We start from the raw sequence: 18,665 nt of genomic DNA on the forward strand, positions 1-18,665 counted from the left end.
TAACACATTCTTTAGCTTTGTGTTTAAAAACACAGATACTTTACGATGATTGCTGTTAAAAGCTAATATAACTCAATCCAATCCAATATGTGGACTTCACGGTGTACTGAGAGTTAAGAAATCACCACTTCAGTTTTACTGTTCTTGGCAAGGCTTGTTTCTTTATTATCAAAATCAAACAAACAAACCTGTATAAATACTGAATATAGGGATTGAAAAAGGAACATATATAAAGCTCTAATGACCAGTGTGCTAAACATGTTACGGTGAACAAAATATTTCTGAAAATAAGGTTTCTTATTTGGGACATTTTTAAAACAGTTACGTAAGCAGTCCACGCGAGAAGTTTAACTGGTGTATCACTACTCTGTCTTATGTGTCACTATTTAAACCTACACACAGGCTATTGATACACTGTATCTTGTGTGTCACTATTTAAAACAATAGACAGGCTATTGATACACTGTATCTTGCGGGTCACTATTTAAAACAATAGACAGGCTATTGATACACTGTATCTTGCGGGTCACTATTTAAAACTATAGACAGGCTATTGATACACTGTATCTTGTGTGTCACTTTTTAAAACAATAGACAGGCTATTGATACACTGTATCTTGTGTGTCACTTTTTAAAACAATAGACAGGCTATTGATACATTGTATCTTGTGTGTCACTATTTAAAACAACAGACAGGCTATTGATACACTGTATCTTGTGTGTCACTCTTTAAAACTATAGACAGGCTATTGATACACTGTATCTTGTGTGTCACTATTTAAAACTATAGACAGGCTATTGATACACTGTATCTTGTGTGTCACTTTTTAAAACAATAGACAGGCTATTGATACACTGTATCTTGTGTGTCACTTTTTAAAACAATAGACAGGCTATTGATACATTGTATCTTGTGTGTCACTATTTAAAACAACAGACAGGCTATTGATACACTGTATCTTGTGTGTCACTCTTTAAAACTATAGACAGGCTATTGATACACTGTATCTTGTGTGTCACTATTTAAAACAATACACAGGCTATTGATACACTGTGTCATGTGTGTCACTATTTAAAGCAATAGACAGGCTATTGATACACTGTATCTTGTGTGTCACTATTTAAAACTATAGACAGGCTATTGATACACTGTATATTGTGTGTCACTATTTAAAACTATAGACAGGCTATTGATACACTGTATCTTGTGTGTCACGATTTAAAACTATAGACAGGCTATTGATACACTGTATCTTGTGTGTCACTATTTAAAACTATAGACAGGCTATTGATACACTGTATCTTGTGGGTCACTATTTAAAACTATAGACAGGCTATTGATACTCTGTATCTTGTGTGTCACTATTTAAAACTATAACCAGAAAGCAATATCACTGTATGCCGAATACAAACGTATAATTTAAATATTACCCGATGTTAAATCACATTCTAACTTTCACAAAGGTTCTGTTTACTATCCTTACGTAAAAAGTCTCAGTCACAAACCCAGGTTATATTTTTGACTCTTTTGTAATTTATCTACCGACGTATGCCCTATTCGCAGGGTCATTGTCCTGAGATAACAGACGGAGATTTCTTAAATGGTAATCACTCCAACTTTTTTCACCAGCTCAACACTATATCATTGAACTACATGATTAGGACAAAGTTCCAGTTTGTTGTAAACCTTATGTGAAAGTCGCCATACGTATGTGAGAGAATAAGCCGACGAATTTTTTTTTCTCTCTTTAAACTACAGAGAAAGCAGAGTTCCAACGCAGTATTCCCTTTCATTCTCTGCCCCCCCTCCTATCCAGCGTTTTTTTAAAGCAAAGAGCCTGGGGGCCATTAGAGAGGGTGAGAAAGCAAACCCCTAGTGGGCTTCCAGCCTCTGACCATTGGACTGGCTGTTAACCGTGATGACGCTTCAAAAAACGGCAGCTGGCCGTCTGGACACACCGTAAAAAACTAGGGAGAGAAAGAATGAAGTGCGCCCCGGGTGACGTGAGAGAGAAACGTGTTGGGTCACACAGTTATCCAACTATTACGTCTCAACAATCACAGACGTATTTCTTTGGCGGCTAAGTTATGCCTAAGCACGGCGGAAGCTAGAAATCTAATGTTCTATTCAAGGTTTTTTACTGTTTTTTTTTTTTGTGTAGTAGGTATATTTATTTTGAAAGAACTTATTTCATAACTATATTTTTTATGTTTTCTTCACCTTAATAATAAAGTTAAGATATTTTGCTAGTTTTAATTGAGTTTTGTACAAAATGATCCTATGACACGTACAAATTAATGTCATGGCAACTGGGTATTTAATAATACAATATAATATGAAAATCTATACATTAGTATAGTTTTTAGTCATAAACAAAATTAAAGCGGTTATCATAAAAGAGTCATGTTTCAGAAAAGGACAGCCAAGGGTTTCAGTGTTTTCGTGATAAATTTCGTACCCTGAAACTCATATTCCCTGGTGGTGAAGCGGCCAGTTTGTGGACTTACTATTCTAAAATCCCCGGTTATAGCCCTGTGCGACATTGTTCTAAAACAAACAAACTGGAATTCATATTCAAACTAAGTAATGTTTGTAATAATCTGAAGCAGGTGACATCATAATCACGTGAATCACTAATACAAAACACTGTATTCTATTGGTTGAGTATATGAGCACCTCTGACATCACACGATCACATCAGTAAGGCTACATTACCACCATCAACCAATTCCCTCTTCTCTACTTCAGACGAATGATAAACTTAATCTTTATTTCCCCACAGGATGGCCTATGGTGCATGACAAGAATATTTGAAAAAAAAAAACTACCATTATGTTTGTAAGTCTGCTCCTTGCCCAACTGACCCGCTTGTCCGATGAAGAGAAAGAGAGTCCACTTTTCCCTCAGAAGAAGTCTTGCGGAAACACTAATGTCCCAACTGAATACTTCAGCAATTTACTTTCTATGTACTCCTCTCAGTTTGGAACCTAAATTGCACGAGTCTTTATAGGTGGTGAACTCAATGGCCACTGACGTTTATAAAAAACACAAACACCAAATGTTCTTGAGAGAGAGAGTTAGAAGGTAGCGCTTGATCAGGTAGGCATAGATAAGTATAGAATATGTTGTTGTTTTTTTATTCAAATGGACATCAGATACATTGAACTTTCCATATTAAGCATATATATATATATATATATAAAGTCGGGGTGTACGACTTACATTTTCTATTATCATAATAATGGAGAAAAACTCAAAGAAACTTCATCTGTCCACCTTTATTCTAAATGTGTGGTCAGAAAAAAATTAAAGTGTAATAACTGTGGTGACAATAAGTGACAATGCCGAGTGTTGTGTGTCAGTTTGTTTTGGATGTTCGTGCGAAGCTACGTTAGGCTTACCTATGCTAGCTGTCCATAATTATAAATTAATAAAGAAAAGCAGCTATTCAACGGTGTACACTGCCAAATCTTGAGCTACTCTGATTGGATAATAATATTTGACTGTTACTCTTATAACACACACACACACTTATACATACGGCTGCAAACTGCGGGACACGATTTTGTAGCAACGAAACCTCTCGTTTTCCCTCAGAGCCAATCTCTGAGCTACTTTTAACTGTCCACCGTTAAAACTAATTGTTGAGTATTTCAGTCATGATAAAAGTCACTCAACAACAACATTTGGTAAATCTACATTTTTATCATTTAAGTTACGTCACATTTTGAAATATGAACAATACTGTGATTAGTTTATAATATCTGAGGCAAGATGTTCTACTTGCGAAATAAAGTTTCACATCAACATTACTAATGTCTCTTCTCCCATCGTTCCACAAAGTAATGTTTGTCTGACTGCGCATGCTTTCAAACGCAGCTTACGAAGCAGCCGCCGTCGTATACGAGAGACAGACGAACGCTCGAATAGACGTAATAAGTAATATATATATATATTACTTCGACATATTTACTCAACACAAGAACTCTGGTTTGGTTTGTTTTGAATTTCGCGCAAAGCTATTCGAGAGCTAACTGCGCTAGACGTCCGTAATTTAGCAGTGTAAGACTAAAGGGAAGGCAGCTAGTCGTCACCACCCACCGCCAACTCTTGAGCTACTCTTTTACCAACGAATAGTGCGATTGACCGACACATTACAACGCTCCCACGGTTGAAAAGGTGAGCATGTTTAGTGTGACAGGGATTCGAACCCTTGACCTTCAGATTACACGTTCCTAACTACCTGGCCATGTCGGGCCACAAGAACTCTGAATTTATAGCTAATTAGACTATTAATTACATTTTAAAGGATACCAATGAATGAAAGACATGGCTGGGTTATGAACAGTACTCATACAGCCGTGGAATAATGTTGTTTTTTTCTAAAGTTTAAGCTCATCGTCCGTCATGATTATTGACCTTTGACCCATCCTGGCTAAATCACCCTCTTTCTCACATATGTTTATCTTCAGATTTTGGAAATTTAGAAATCTTTACTCAGACAAACACATCAAGTTGAAAAACAAAAACTAAAAACTGTCATTGGTGGTTTCTGATGTCACTTTCCTACTTGGTTGTAATCCGCTTCACTACGGACTTAGTGTGAATTTTCAATGTAATAAACAGTAACAATTTTCAATCTAATTCTGTGCAAACAGTGACAAATACACTATACAAGAAATCAAGTACTACCACTAATGTTCCAACTGGGTTCAGCTACGTGTCAAGTACTGAAGGTTAATAAGGTTATAACCCTACAGTAAACTGAGCTACGTGTCAAGTACTGAAGGTTAATAAGGTTATAACTCTACAGCAAACTGAGCTACGTGTCAAGTACTGAAGGTTAATAAGGTTATAACCCTACAGCAAACTAAGCTACATGTCAAGTACTGAAGGTTATAACCCTACAGCAAGCTGGGCTACGTGTCAAATGCTAAAAGAGAATCGGGTTGTTTTATTTTATTGTTTTGGGGATGGATGGAGTGAGTACCAGACTTCAACTTTGAGTGTTGAATGTCCAAAGTTAACTTTATCTTCTAGAGTAAACAGTTTATTTTCTTCTAAAGGTGTTACGTCTACTTGAAACTAATAAATATTTCAAAAACTTAAAAAAGCAAAAAATATATAATCAGTGATGATGAGAAAACCCACTTGTAGAGAAAATATATATATATATTTAAAAACAGCTGGTTTGGGTTTTAAAAAAATTTTATGCAAAGAAGCGAACAACGTTTCGACCTTCTTCGGTCATCGTCAGGTTCACAAAGAAAGAAAAAGGTAACTGACCGATAGCTGACCACATGTTTGAAGGGGTTGTGTAACAGAGTGTAAGAATGTAGAGGGCGTTCTTAGATGTTTGATTATATTTATTAATATAGGTATAAAGATGTTCCTTTGTATTGGTTTATTTTGGGTTTAAGTTGTTGTATAAGTAAGGCTTCTTTAATTTTGCGTTTGTTTATGTTTGTTTCTTTATTTAGTATTTGAGTTTTTCTATGGTTATTTTGTGTTTATTTGATTTGCAGTGTTCGAAAACGTGTGAAGGTGACTTTTTATGTTCTTTGAATCTGGTTTCCATTTTTCTACTCGTTTCTCCAATATAGAAGTCGTGGCAGTTATCACATTGTATTTTATAAATAATGTTGGTGTGGTGTTTGTCAGTGTAGTTTTTGCATAGTATAGACATCAGTTTTATGCCTGGTTTTTGAATAAATTTGGTATTAACTAAAATGCTATATTTTGTAACTGTTTTTGCCAAATGTTGGTTATTTTTCTGCTGATGTCGGGAATATATGGTATGCAGCAGTATATGGTTTCGTAATTTTTTAATTCGTAGGATATATATATATATATACAAAACCTTAGACTAGTATCCCACGATACAAGTAGTTTAAAACACGTTGTCTTGATAAGCACGTGACTTCTAATGAATCCTAGTAATCACGAGTTCAAAACTAATACAGTTATTTATATCATCTTTAAATATTAAACATACACATAGATGTAAAGTCAATTGCATGCATATATATAACTTCTCATTCATTGATATAGTTACTTGGATATTAATAGAATCAGCGAAACCGTTTTACAAATGAAGAAATAATTCACAAAAGAAAACAATGACACTGAAACCAAAGAACCAAATATGAATTTCAGTCCTTCGGAACTCACACAATAATATACTTCAGCCAACCTACACTATATTTCTGACTTCGTACACTAATATCTTAAAGGTTTCATACACTAATTATTTTGCACGTTCCATATTCTAATATATTTCAGGGTTCATAAATTAACATGTGTTAAGTTGAACATACTGATGCGTTTCAGATTACATATACTAATATTTTCTTAACTGGAAGGCTCCACGCGTATCAGTAGCGCCGCCGCTTACAGTTATTGGACGTTAATTGAACCGTTATATAATATCACACACTGACCTAAAAATAAGAGAAGATAGAATAAATTACAGATAAAGGTCCTAGGATATTTGTGTAACGAGAAATAAATACTAAACTATTTAGGTGTAATTGTTCATGGATATGCTGTTATCACAGCAGTTAACAAAATCACAAGTTCCTCTCAGAAGATAACATCAAAAACGTCTTTGTTACCAAAATACGAGTCGATGTTTTCAGTGTTAACAAGTTTTAGTTACGGAGTTTGTTGTTAAAACAAAACAATGTCATACAGGACTTGTTAAACCGTGTCTGCGTTTAAAACATTGTTTCATAAGCGGTCAGAGGGACTTGTTGTTAACACCACGTATCATGTGTTGGTTTCAGGATTCACTGCCAGACAATAACTGTTGTTAAAACATTCGTGTCTTAGTTGCAGGATTCACTGTCAGACAGTTACAGTTGTTAAAACATTAGTGTCTTAGTCACAGAATTCACTGTCAGACAGTTACTGTTGTTAAAACATTAGTGTCTTAGTTACAGAATTCACTGTCAGACAGTTACAGTTGTTAAAACATTAGTGTCTTAGTTACAGAATTCACTGTCAGACAGTTACTGTTGTTAAAACATTCGTGTCTTAGTTGCAGGATTCACTGTTAGACAGTTACTGTTGTTAATACATTCGTGTCTTAGTTGCAGGATTCACTGTTAGACAGTTACTGTTGTTAATACATTCGTGTCTTAGTTGCAGGATTCACTGTCAGACAGTTACTGTTGTTAATACATTCGTGTCTCAGTTGCAGGATTAACTGTCAGACAGTTACTGTTGTTAAAACATTCGTGTCTTAGCTGCAGGATTCACTGTCAGAGAGTTACTGTTGTTAAAACATTAGTGTCTTAGTTACAGGATTCACTGTCAGACAGTTACTGTTGTTAAAACATTAGTGTCTTAGTTACAGGATTCACTGTCAGACAGTTACTGTTGTTAATACATTCGTGTCTTAGTTGCAGGATTCACTGTCAGGCAGTTACTGTTGTTAAAACATTCGTGTCTTAGCTGCAGGATTCACTGTCAGAGAGTTACTGTTGTTAAAACATTAGTGTCTTAGTTACAGGATTCACTGTCAGACAGTTACTGTTGTTAAAACATTAGTGTCTTAGTTACAGGATTCACTGTCAGACAGTTACTGTTGTTAATACATTCGTGTCTTAGTTGCAGGATTCACTGTCAGACAGTTACTGTTGTTTCAGCGTATTTGTGTTTGATTGTTGTTAAGCGCAAAGCCACATAATGGACTATCAGTTGTTTGCCCATCACGAGTATCGAAACCAGATTTTGAGATAAAATACTTGCAGCTGAATCACTGATGGGTTTTATGGAAGCAAATGGTTCCTAGTAGAGAAGGTCTGATCAAAAGATATTGAACATCAAAGTATGCGTCACCCAAGATTTAAGTTTTTATTAGAAGACCTTGAAGATTCATGTTTATTACCTATGATCATTAAAATCTTGAACCCCCAATTGTTTCATCTGGGAGCGATAGAGGTCTTGTAAGAGGACCTCGAACATTCGAATATTCGTGTCCTCTGGGATCATTAAAGATCTGATCAGAAGACCTCGAAAATTCATGCATGTGACATCTAGGATCGTTAAAGATCTGATCAGAAGACCTCGAAAATTCATGCATGTGACATCTAGGATCGTTAAATATCTGATAAGAAGACCTCGAAAATTCATGCATGTGACATCTAGGATCGTTAAAGATCTGATCAGAAGACCTCGAAAATTCATGCATGTGACATCTAGGATCGTTAAAGATCTGATCAGAAGACCTCGAAAATTCATGCATGTGACATCTAGGATCGTTAAAGATCTGATCAGAAGACCTCGAAAATTCATGCATGTGACATCTAGGATCGCTAAAGATCTCATCAGAAAACCTTGAAAATTCAAGTGTGTCATTCAGGATCATTGAAATATACATTTTATCTCGCTTGTATTGCTTTCTGATGCTGTTTACAGTATTTAAGCGACGGCTTCAAATACTTGTGAATTTGTTCGTAATACAAGTTGAAAATCTCATCAGGGGGTCATTTAGCTATGTGGGATGGACTCTATTATATATAGGATAGAAGCGTAAAGACTTAAGGGGGCCAGGAGAAGGGGGTTACTAGACTCGCCAGCTGCTGAAATCTTATATCAAGGTCACACTGAGACATAAAAAAAATGAAACGAGATAATAGCTATAACTGAAATTTGAACATGTGTTGAAACTAGGCTTAACACAGTTAAACACGTGTTGAAACAAGCTTTAACACAGTTCGTTAGATACTTGTTAAAACTATGATTTGTTTATTTGTTTTTAAATTTCGTGTAAAGCTATACGGGGGCTATCTGCGCTATCGGTTCCAAATTTAGCAATGCAAGTCTAGAGGAAAGGCAGCTAGTCATCCTCACCCACCGCTCATCCTTGGGCTGCTCTTTTACCAACGAATAACGAGATTGATTGCACATTATAATGCACACACGGCTGAAAGGGTGAGCATGTTTAGTGTGACGGAGATTCGAACCCGCAACACTCAGATTACGAGTCGAGCGCTCTAACCACCTGGTCATGCCGGGCCTGGAAACTAGGTTTAACACAGTTATTTAAATACGTGTTGAAACTAGGTTTAACACATTCTGTTAGATACATTTGGAACTTGGTTTAACATAGTTTGTTAAAACTCCAAATCTTGCTACATCTCCCACCACTAACTCAGATAAATAAGTAAATAAATTAATTACCTTTAAAGCATTAAGGTTTATTTCTACTTAGGACCCACGCGCTGTTAGAACTGAGAATCTCTGGTTCAGAAACATTGCTACCTACCAAATATGTTACGCACTTTCAGTTGTGAGTGCATTATAAAAGTGACAGTCTATTGCACTATTCGGATAAGAGTAGCCGTTTAAGGCGGTCAGTGCTAGCGAGTGGTTGGCCTTCCCTTTGGATAACAGTTCAAAAGTAAGAATATTCTGACAGCAGGGTCCTTTAACCTAGCCGTTATGCCTACTGTACGCATGAAGTGTTTTCTTTATTTGTCTATCTGTTATGTATGCCCCCCCCCCGCTAGTACAGCGGTATGTCTCCGGATTTACAACGCTAAAATCAGGGGTTCGATTCCCCTCGGTGGGCTGAGCAGATGGCCCGATGTGGCTTTGCTATAAAAACACACACACACTGTTATGTATTTCGCGCAAAGCTACTCGAGGGCTATCTGCGCTAGCAATCCTTGACTTAGCAGTGTAAGACCAGAGGGAGGACAGCTGGTCATCACCACCCATCGCCAACGAATAGTGGAATTGACCGTATCATTATAATGTAAAGTGTTTTTTTCTTAGATGAACAAACAATTTTTTTTTCCTGTATAATGGAGACATGATTAAGTGATCAGTGACTCGTGCAAATACACTCATCTCAGTGTTATCTTTGTGAAACGAAGTTCTGATGCGATTTACTTAAAACGTCTTAACACAGTTGATAAGTGTTCGTCCCCGTTCAGCTCTAGCATTCCAATTACTTAAACACCATTTTTCGCATTTGAACCCGAGGGTTCGTGGTTCGAGTTCCGCTGTAATCAGAACTATGAGTAGATCAGTCAGTAGTTGGCAACAGGTGTCGTTGACTGACTACTTTCTGCTATTAAAGATTGCAAAATTAGGGACATCTATTCGCATACAGCTATTGTGGAGCTTTGAGCAAGTATTCGAAAGATACAGATTTTTTTATCATAGGGTCTCTAATAAGGTATGATACACACACCTGCGTATCTTTATCAGTTCTTTAGGCTAAGTGTCATTGACGCTGGAAAAAAATTCTTTTAGTGTAGATGATATAAAACCACTGATCAAAATCGAAACTTCCGTAAATGATAAAAATCACGTGTAGCCACTGGGTGGTAATAAAACCCTCAGCAGCTTTCTTTGCCGCGTCTACGCTGGAGTGTTGTAAGAGGCCAAAACGTAAAGCTACTGGGTGTAATGTGATATGTGGACCCCACCGGTAGTCGACGATATGTAAACAAGTGCATAACCTGTGGGTTAAGAATAGTATGTGGTGAGAAACGTATCATCAACCGACATTTGGTTTGTTGTTACAGTATTTTGGTTTACAACATGTAAAATACATCAAATATACAGAATTACCAAGGGAGGAAACAGTTGGTCATATAACATACACATATGACATTCAAAATAGTCAAGTCAGACTTGTGGTTCCAAATCCCACCCACGGCATTAAGTATAACTTCCATATTAACTGTGTTACGGCCGATGACACGAACAGAGAGACTTTATTGGACAGCATATTTAAATAAAGTGACTGACTTTTTAAGAGACCGTTTTAAATCATCGATAATATATGAAGCGTCCATGCTAGTGAGATACTCACGGCTTGAACTAATGGTAGGGTAAAAAAACGTTCGACGCTTATTCGAAGAAATTGACAGATATACCTGCCTAAGGGGAATGAGATACGTATTACATAATTAATTCAGAGTTATACACACAATACAGACAGCCCCTTACTCACACACACTCAGTAGGTTACAAGTACAAGCAAAATAAGTTAGATCACACCAACAGTAATTTAGTATTGCAGAATGACATCGAGTGTAAGTGCCATCGCCTTAGATCACGTCATGAGATGGATGATTAATTATTCTACCACCAGGGGGTAATTACCTTCGCAAACTTTTACTCTTACGCGCGTGTAATTATAGGCAACGTTAGGGTTAGCTCCTAAACTCATGACACAGTCAAATTAAAAAAAACAAAACAAACATATCTCTCTAACAACACGAAATAATAATAATAAATCTATTCTTTGTCATGGTTACTGACTAATAAAATATCAGATTGTAGAAGTTACTAACCATGACATCGATGGAAGTCTGACCACCATAACCTTACCATAAGTACTTATAATTACTATCAGAAAACGACATGTAATTACAGTATGGGGGGAATACAAGTTTTACATCGGTCCGGTAGCTAACAACTACGTTTGTTTTTTTTCGATTCGAAACTGCTAGTTTGTATTAATGAGTAGTTAGAAGTGTCTAGTGTTTAGAGTTGTTGAAATTAATCGTACATTTTAAATATATTATTTCTTGCCATCGGAAAAACGTTTAGCAATTTATTTGCTCCTGCGTACAAACGTATAAGTATCTCTTGCGAATATACATGTCGCAAAGTAGTTTTATATTTACCAAAGCCGCTCAGTTATAAGAACTTGCACAGTGATGAAGCCACTGTTGCGTAAAGTACAACGATAATATTAACCTAAACTATTGTTACGTCATGATTATGGAATACGAAGTACCCAATTAACGTTAACATCAGAAATGTGTCACTTTTCACGCTTTCAGTTCAATTAGCCACAAAGCTACATATATCGGAAATATATATATTATTCATTATTGTAATATTTATTGGTGAATTATTTTTACAATTAAAAATATCCATATTACATTAGCAGGAAACATGGTTTTAAAAAAAGCATTACACACCACTGAAAATGCGCTTACAAAATCAAAACAACAGCACGAGAAAAATTACACTTAAAAATAACATATTATACATGCAATAGGTGCGTGTGTTTTCTTATACCAAAACCACATTGGGCTATCTGCTGAACCCACCGAGGGGGTTCGAACCCCTGATTTTAACGTTGTAAATCCGGAGACATGCCGCTGTACTGGCGGAGGTCGTATATAAGAGGAAACACAGTTTTGAAAACTGAATACATATCGAGCAGGAAATTCAGTTTTAAAACAAATTACGTATCAAGCAAGAAACTCTGTTTTGAAAAAAGCATTAGGTAAAGAACAGAAAACTCAAGTCCAAGTAAACCAATACAAAGAAACACCTTTATACCTATATTAATAAATATAATCAAACATCTAAGCACGCCCTCTACATTCCTACATTCAATTACACAACCGTACTCAAACATGTGGTCAGCTACCGGTCAGTAACGCTTTCTTTCTTTGTGAACCTGACGATGACCGAAGGTCGAAACGTTGTTCGCTCCTCTAGATAGTGCTTTCTCTATTCATACCAGCCGTTTTTACATATGTAACAGAAAACGCAGTTTTGGAAAAAAAACAAAACAAAAAAAACATGAAAAATTTAGCATAAAATTAGGTGAAAAAATTACGCATCGATCACGAAAATCAATTTGGGAAAAATCAAAGTAATATACAAATTATGAAATATTACTGTTATTATATACAGCACAGTAAACTGAACGTAAATAAACAAAGTAGGCTTCAGCACAAATAACCCATTACGTAGTTTAACAACAAAGATAGAAGCCCGGCATGGCCAGCTGATTAGGGACGCGCAACGTGTAATCTGAAGGTCAAGGGTTCGAATCCCTGTCACACTAAACATGTTTGCCCTTTCAACCGTGGGGACGTTCTAATGTTACGATCAATCCCACTATTTGTTGGTAAAATAGTAGCCCAAGAGCTGGCGGTGGGTGGTTATGACTAGCTGCCTTCCCTCTAGCCTTACACTGCTAAATTAGGGACGCTCGCGCAGATAACCCTAGTGTAGCTTTGCGCGAAATTCAGAAAACAAAGGCAACGAATATGTAAATATATAGTCTCACAACTTAAGCTTGGAAATTAGTGGTTTCACTGATCCAAGATTTGGTTTCCAATTAGTGGTTTCACTGACCCAAGATTTGGTTTCCAATTAGTGGTTTCACTGACCCAAGATTTGGTTTCCAATTAATGGCTTACTGACCCAAGATTTGGTTTCCAATTAGTGGTTTCACTGACCCAAGATTTGGTTTCCAATTAGTGGTTTCACTGACCCAAGATTTGGGTGCTTCGTTCACCTTGTGACCTTCTTATTTTGTTGTAACAGACAGACAGACAGACGGCATTGATTAAAACACTTTTCTTTTTCGTTTTAATAGTCGTTCCAGAGGACTTTTAACGCATGCGCACATATATATCGACCTAAGCTAATATATATATACGAGACTAAGGTACTTTCTAAATATTTAATTTATAATTCATGACCTTTGTGATTGTTATTGTAACATCCCACGACTCTTATAAAGAACACTTCAACAAGTGTTGACATCTCATTGTAATGGAACTTAAGATATGCAAGTCAAAAAATTCGAACCTTGGAAACTACCGCACCACTCATCACCAACCAGAACTGGTAATATTTTTATAACTAGACAGTATTTTTATAGCTGAGCAATAAATAAAATAATTGAAATATTCACAAAAATTATGTTTCAAATTTAACCAATAAAAATGGAGTAAGTTTCCAATGTCACACAATGGAAAACAAACATAAAACAATCGTTTTTTTTTATTCAGTGAAAATCTCATGAGTGTTGCAACACAAACGCAAGACACTTTTATTGAATCCCGGTCGCACTAAACATGCTCGCCCTTTCAGCCGTGGGGGCGTTATAATGTTACGGTCAATCCCACTATTCGTTGGTAAAAGAGTAGCCCAAGAGTTAGCAGTGGGTGGTGATGACTAGCTGCCTTCTCTTTTCTCTTGCACTGCTAAATTTGGAACGGCTAGCGCAGATAGCCCTCGAGTAGCTTTGCGCGAAATAAAGAAAAACACTAAACACTTTTATTGATAGCTGTGTCTTCAAAGAAACACTCCAATAAAATATACGCTGTGACGTGATGTTGTGATGATAGCTTATTTCTAAATTAAAATCTCAAATAAAATTTATTTTTTCTCTCACGGACGGTGAACATTATTGAATGCGAACTATGAGAACATTGTTGTAGAAACGTCAGACCCAATAGAGTTCTCCAGGAACTTACAGTGATATGCTCCCGAAAGGCTGATATTTCGCTAGTATGAACGATAATATTAATATTGTGAATCCTGTGTGTACGGAATCCAGATTTAAAATATACAATGTGATCCAGTTTACGTAGTGTACATTTCCCAGCGAATAATTAAATTCTGTAGTTTCCTTGGTTGCAAGAGAAAAAACAAAACAAAAACCGAAACAAATACATCAAAGAAAAACCTAACAACAAACAAACACGAACTTAGATTTTTACGTGTGAAGAAACTTCAAACCAATACCGTAACATAGACACTAAGTTGCTAAAAAGAGAGAAAGATAAAGCGAAAGAGAAATAGACACGCGTGGAATGAATTTATTTGGTGTGCATTGGATACATATATCCAATTATCTGGTGTCAATGTCATTGAACACGTTTATTTACGGTTATACAATATGAACGATAATTATAAAAACACATCACCTCCGATCTATGATCTAAACGAGTTTGGATACTTGTGACGTTAAGTATTAGTTTATTATGTAATAAATTAGAATACCTAACACAAAAAGTGTCATAAAGTTGATTATTATTTCTAAGACTTACTCTGAACTTGTGAGCAGAGCGACGCTTGTAAGATTCTAAGTAGGTGTTTAGAAAAATTACGTCATGAAAGAAGGTATTAGAAGTTTTGTTACTGATACAAAATAAAGGTTGAATACAATGAATTACAACAGGCAAAAAAAGAAAGAAAAACTGCCACACATACAGACCGTGCAAGACCGCGCGGTTTACCGGAAGCTAAGGCAATATCTCCGAATCTACATCGTTCGACGATATATACAGGTACACGTTTTGTTCGTTTTCATTTCCAAGAGCGCGTGCTGGACGTAAATAATTCACATAACATCCAGAATTCTCTCAAGAGTGCATATTTCTGTACATGGGCAGATTTGGAGTCGCATGTTGATAGCTGCAGGGTAAAGAAAAAATGAATACAATGTCGTTGAGGCTGTTATCTTGTTTCTCCGATACGAAGACGAAGAATGCGTAATTAATATATTCTTGGTAGAACTTTTGCCAAGAAAATTGTCCCTGTTTGCGCGCGTGTATGTGTCAGAGAGAGATATTGAGGATGTCATGCGAAGCCTCATTCACGGTCAGTGTTCTGTTCAATTTGGTAGTTGTAATAAATCATGCATTTATTAGTTAAAAAAAAACACAAAACAATTTGAAAACTGATTAGAGACTATTTGTTATCAAGGCATCTAGGGTTGTTTTACTGTGGTTGTAGGCAAACAAGAAACAGCCTTACCTGTCTGTATTCTCTTCCTGGGCTGCGGGTTTTCTTGCTTCCTTCGCGACATTTCATCGGATTTTTTGATGTCAACGAAGACGTGACAAATGCACACGGACACCGGGAACAACAAATATGGCGGACGCTACTGCATGCTGGGTACTTTATCCCAGCACCTGCGTTGTTTATGTCACTCGAATCACTGATAAGCTAACTTTATTTGCATATTAAAAATTAACCCTCAGAATGTACAGGGGTTGATGGCGGATAAAGTCTATGGCGTTTCAGTCCAAGTTCCAGCGAGCGACTTCCTCGGCGTGTTCACGAGGCCGGAGGTACGCGGCAACTGAGCACGCGAGGGCAGGGGTACGAGGTACATGTACTGGTCAATATGTGTGTGTGTATGTGGGGGGGGGGGTACTTCTGTCGTTTGAGCGCCCGCCTTTTGCTTATAACTTTACTTTCTTGTGGCTTTCGGGCCAAAATTGCAACGACGTCTTGTTGAATTAAGAAAAGTTCTGTTATTTTTTTACAGCTATAATTAACCCTAATTTCTAAAATCGACTTTAAAGGCCCATTTCGAGTTCTATTTTCCCAATTTTCTTTGACCTTCTATACTTTTGTAATGAGCTAAAAGATCAGAAATCTTTAAACCTAATATGGTCACTCATAATTTAGTATGATCATAAACTTCACTAAGTTTCTCATGCGATCCGGACTCTGATGTAAAAAATCTCGTGGATTAAATGAAGTGGTGTTTTAGAAACGGTTAAACAATAACAAAAAACTATCTATATACATACACACACATATATACTGCTTACAGCAAATAAACCTTTATATCGTGGGCTCGCCACTCTGAGGCCTAATTTTAGTCCTAGCTAACAACGCAAGTATTGACCAAGAGGCAGCTAACAACGACAGAAGTGATGTAAAAACCGTGTGCTCGATTCTGCACACACGAGAGTGGGTTGCGAGCCAGATCTTTGCACTAGTCTGCTTCGGTGTGGTAGACAACACCTTCACCTCTTGGCACAGCGGTCGTCGAGTCACTGTTGCGTCGCTGAGCGAGCAGCTTCTTGAGCTGTGGTAGCTCGTGATGCGTGGGCTCGTGACAGAGTCATATGGTGCGACAATCGTCCAAACGCAGCGTTTTGCAAGACGGACTTTAGCCGCGCCTGCCCGCAGAGGAGTGGTCATGATGCAACGTCGACCAGAGGTCAGCCCACTGTAACTTGATTGGCAGGCCAACAGGACGTTAGGCGTGCTGCTTGGCTTTAGGTGATGTCCCGTTCCCTTGTCGCTTAACAAGATCTTTGTTAAAAAAAAAAATAAATAAATACAGCAGCGTCTCATGCTTCTGCTCAGTAGTTATTAATAGCCCGATGGCACCAAGCGGTCTACGAGGATCGTCTATTGGTCCTTTTATTTAAATGTTGCAAAAATAATAATAATTAGGGTTAGAGAGTACGTTAAATCCCTTTCACTCATTCTGATATCTTTTATTCTATTTTGGTGTTGTATTTAATTTATGCTAAACACTGTTAGGGTTAGCTAGTATGATCGTATTTGGTCTGGTCAAAAAATATTTATAAGTATATATTTGTGCAGGTAGCTTACACTGGAGATTCTTCAAAAATCAGTTATTAAGTAAACGAAACAAAAGAGTTAAATATTTGATTATAAATGAACCAGCTCAAAATTATGTTGGACATAAAACAAACTTGTGGATAACAATACTATCAAAATATACAAGTAGATACTTGTGGTAGAAGTTATATTTCAGAACGCGTGTTCATTTTCTCATCACTGGACCACGTTCACACATGAGCTTATTTATGCACACATACACACACACACACACACACACATGAGTGGGGTACGTTTAAGTATTTAAAAATACTCCCTTTTGGTTCATAGGTGTTTCAATAAAAACTAGTCGTCTGCACTAATATGAGCTCACTAAATGCTCATTGGTTGAGAGACATATGACGTCAGAGAACCTATATCAGTTTTACTTCCAATAGGGTTTCGACTGTAGAGCCTGTGCTCCTTAATGAATGGAAGAGTAAAAGATCGAAAGTTTCTAGCATTGCCCCCTATCGACAAGTGAAGTAGCAATTTTTGGAAAAATAAAATTGTGTTCTTGCCAAAATTATATAACTTCTTGTATTCAACCAACTTCCAGTTCTTAAAATATATTTATTTCGTGTTTAATATTTACCATAATCCGGATATGTTCTTCAAAAGTAAATGATTCGTAATTTCTCAATCAATTTGAGCGATTCAGTTAAAACCACCAAGTAAGGTAACGTAGAAAAAAACAGAAAAACATAGAACACCCTCACTCAAATATACCAACATCCACTAACAAACAGCAATGTTAATTTATTCTGAACTCACTTAACGATTCTAAAAGTGTACTTGTTCTAAGCTCTTTGGAATATAGGAAGAATATAATAACTTGTTTAGGTAGAGAACATCCAGTTAAGACTGGACTCAGTTGTAGTTTAAAAAATATGATAACACGTTTTGGTGAAGAACATACCGTTATGACGGGACACAATTGTAGTTTAAAAATATAATAACCTGTTTAGATGGAGAACATCTCGTTATGACTGGACTCAGTTGTAGTTTAAAAATATAATAACCTGATTAGGTGAAGAACATCCAGTTTTGACTAGACTCAATTGTAGTTCAAAAATATTACAACATGTTTAGGTGGAGAACAACTCGTTATGACTGGACTCTGTTGCAGTTTAAAAAATAGAATACCATGTTTAGGTGGGGAACATACCATTATGACTGGACTCAGGTGAAGTTTAAAAATAAAAACCTCTTTAAATGGAGAACATCCAGTTAAGACTGGACTCAGTTGTAGTTTAAAAAGTAAATAACATGTTTAGGTGGAGAACATACCGTTATGAATGGACTCATTTTTTATTTAAAAAATATAATAACCTATTTAGAAAAAGAGCATCCCGTGATGACTGGACTCAGTTGTAGTTAAAAAAAAATATAATAACCTGTTTAGGTGGAGAATATCTCGTTGTGACTGGACTTAGTTGTAGTTTTAAAATATAATAAACTGTCTTGGTGGAGAACATTCCATTCTGACTGGATTCAGTTGTAGATTAAAAAA

General features: G+C 36.5%; 1 protein-coding gene across 2 annotated transcripts in view; it reads right to left on the reverse strand.

Annotated features, from left to right (window-relative positions):
* LOC143226656 (BCL11 transcription factor A-like) overlaps positions 1-16,837 on the reverse strand; it is a 116,648-nt gene extending 99,811 nt beyond the window's left edge. Inside the window, exon 1 of one of the 2 annotated variants that reach the window (XM_076457890.1) lies at positions 15,542-16,837. In XM_076457890.1, the coding sequence (XP_076314005.1) occupies positions 15,542-15,593 (52 nt within the window). In that variant the 5' untranslated portion in view covers positions 15,594-16,837. The remainder of the gene's footprint in view (positions 1-15,541) is intronic. The other variant, XM_076457891.1, reaches the window with a different exon arrangement.
* Positions 16,838-18,665: the final 1,828 nt, after the last annotated feature.

The sequence above is a fragment of the Tachypleus tridentatus genome, chromosome 9 (assembly GCF_004210375.1).
Source record: "Tachypleus tridentatus isolate NWPU-2018 chromosome 9, ASM421037v1, whole genome shotgun sequence".
Classification (NCBI taxonomy): Eukaryota; Metazoa; Arthropoda; class Merostomata; order Xiphosura; family Limulidae; genus Tachypleus; species Tachypleus tridentatus.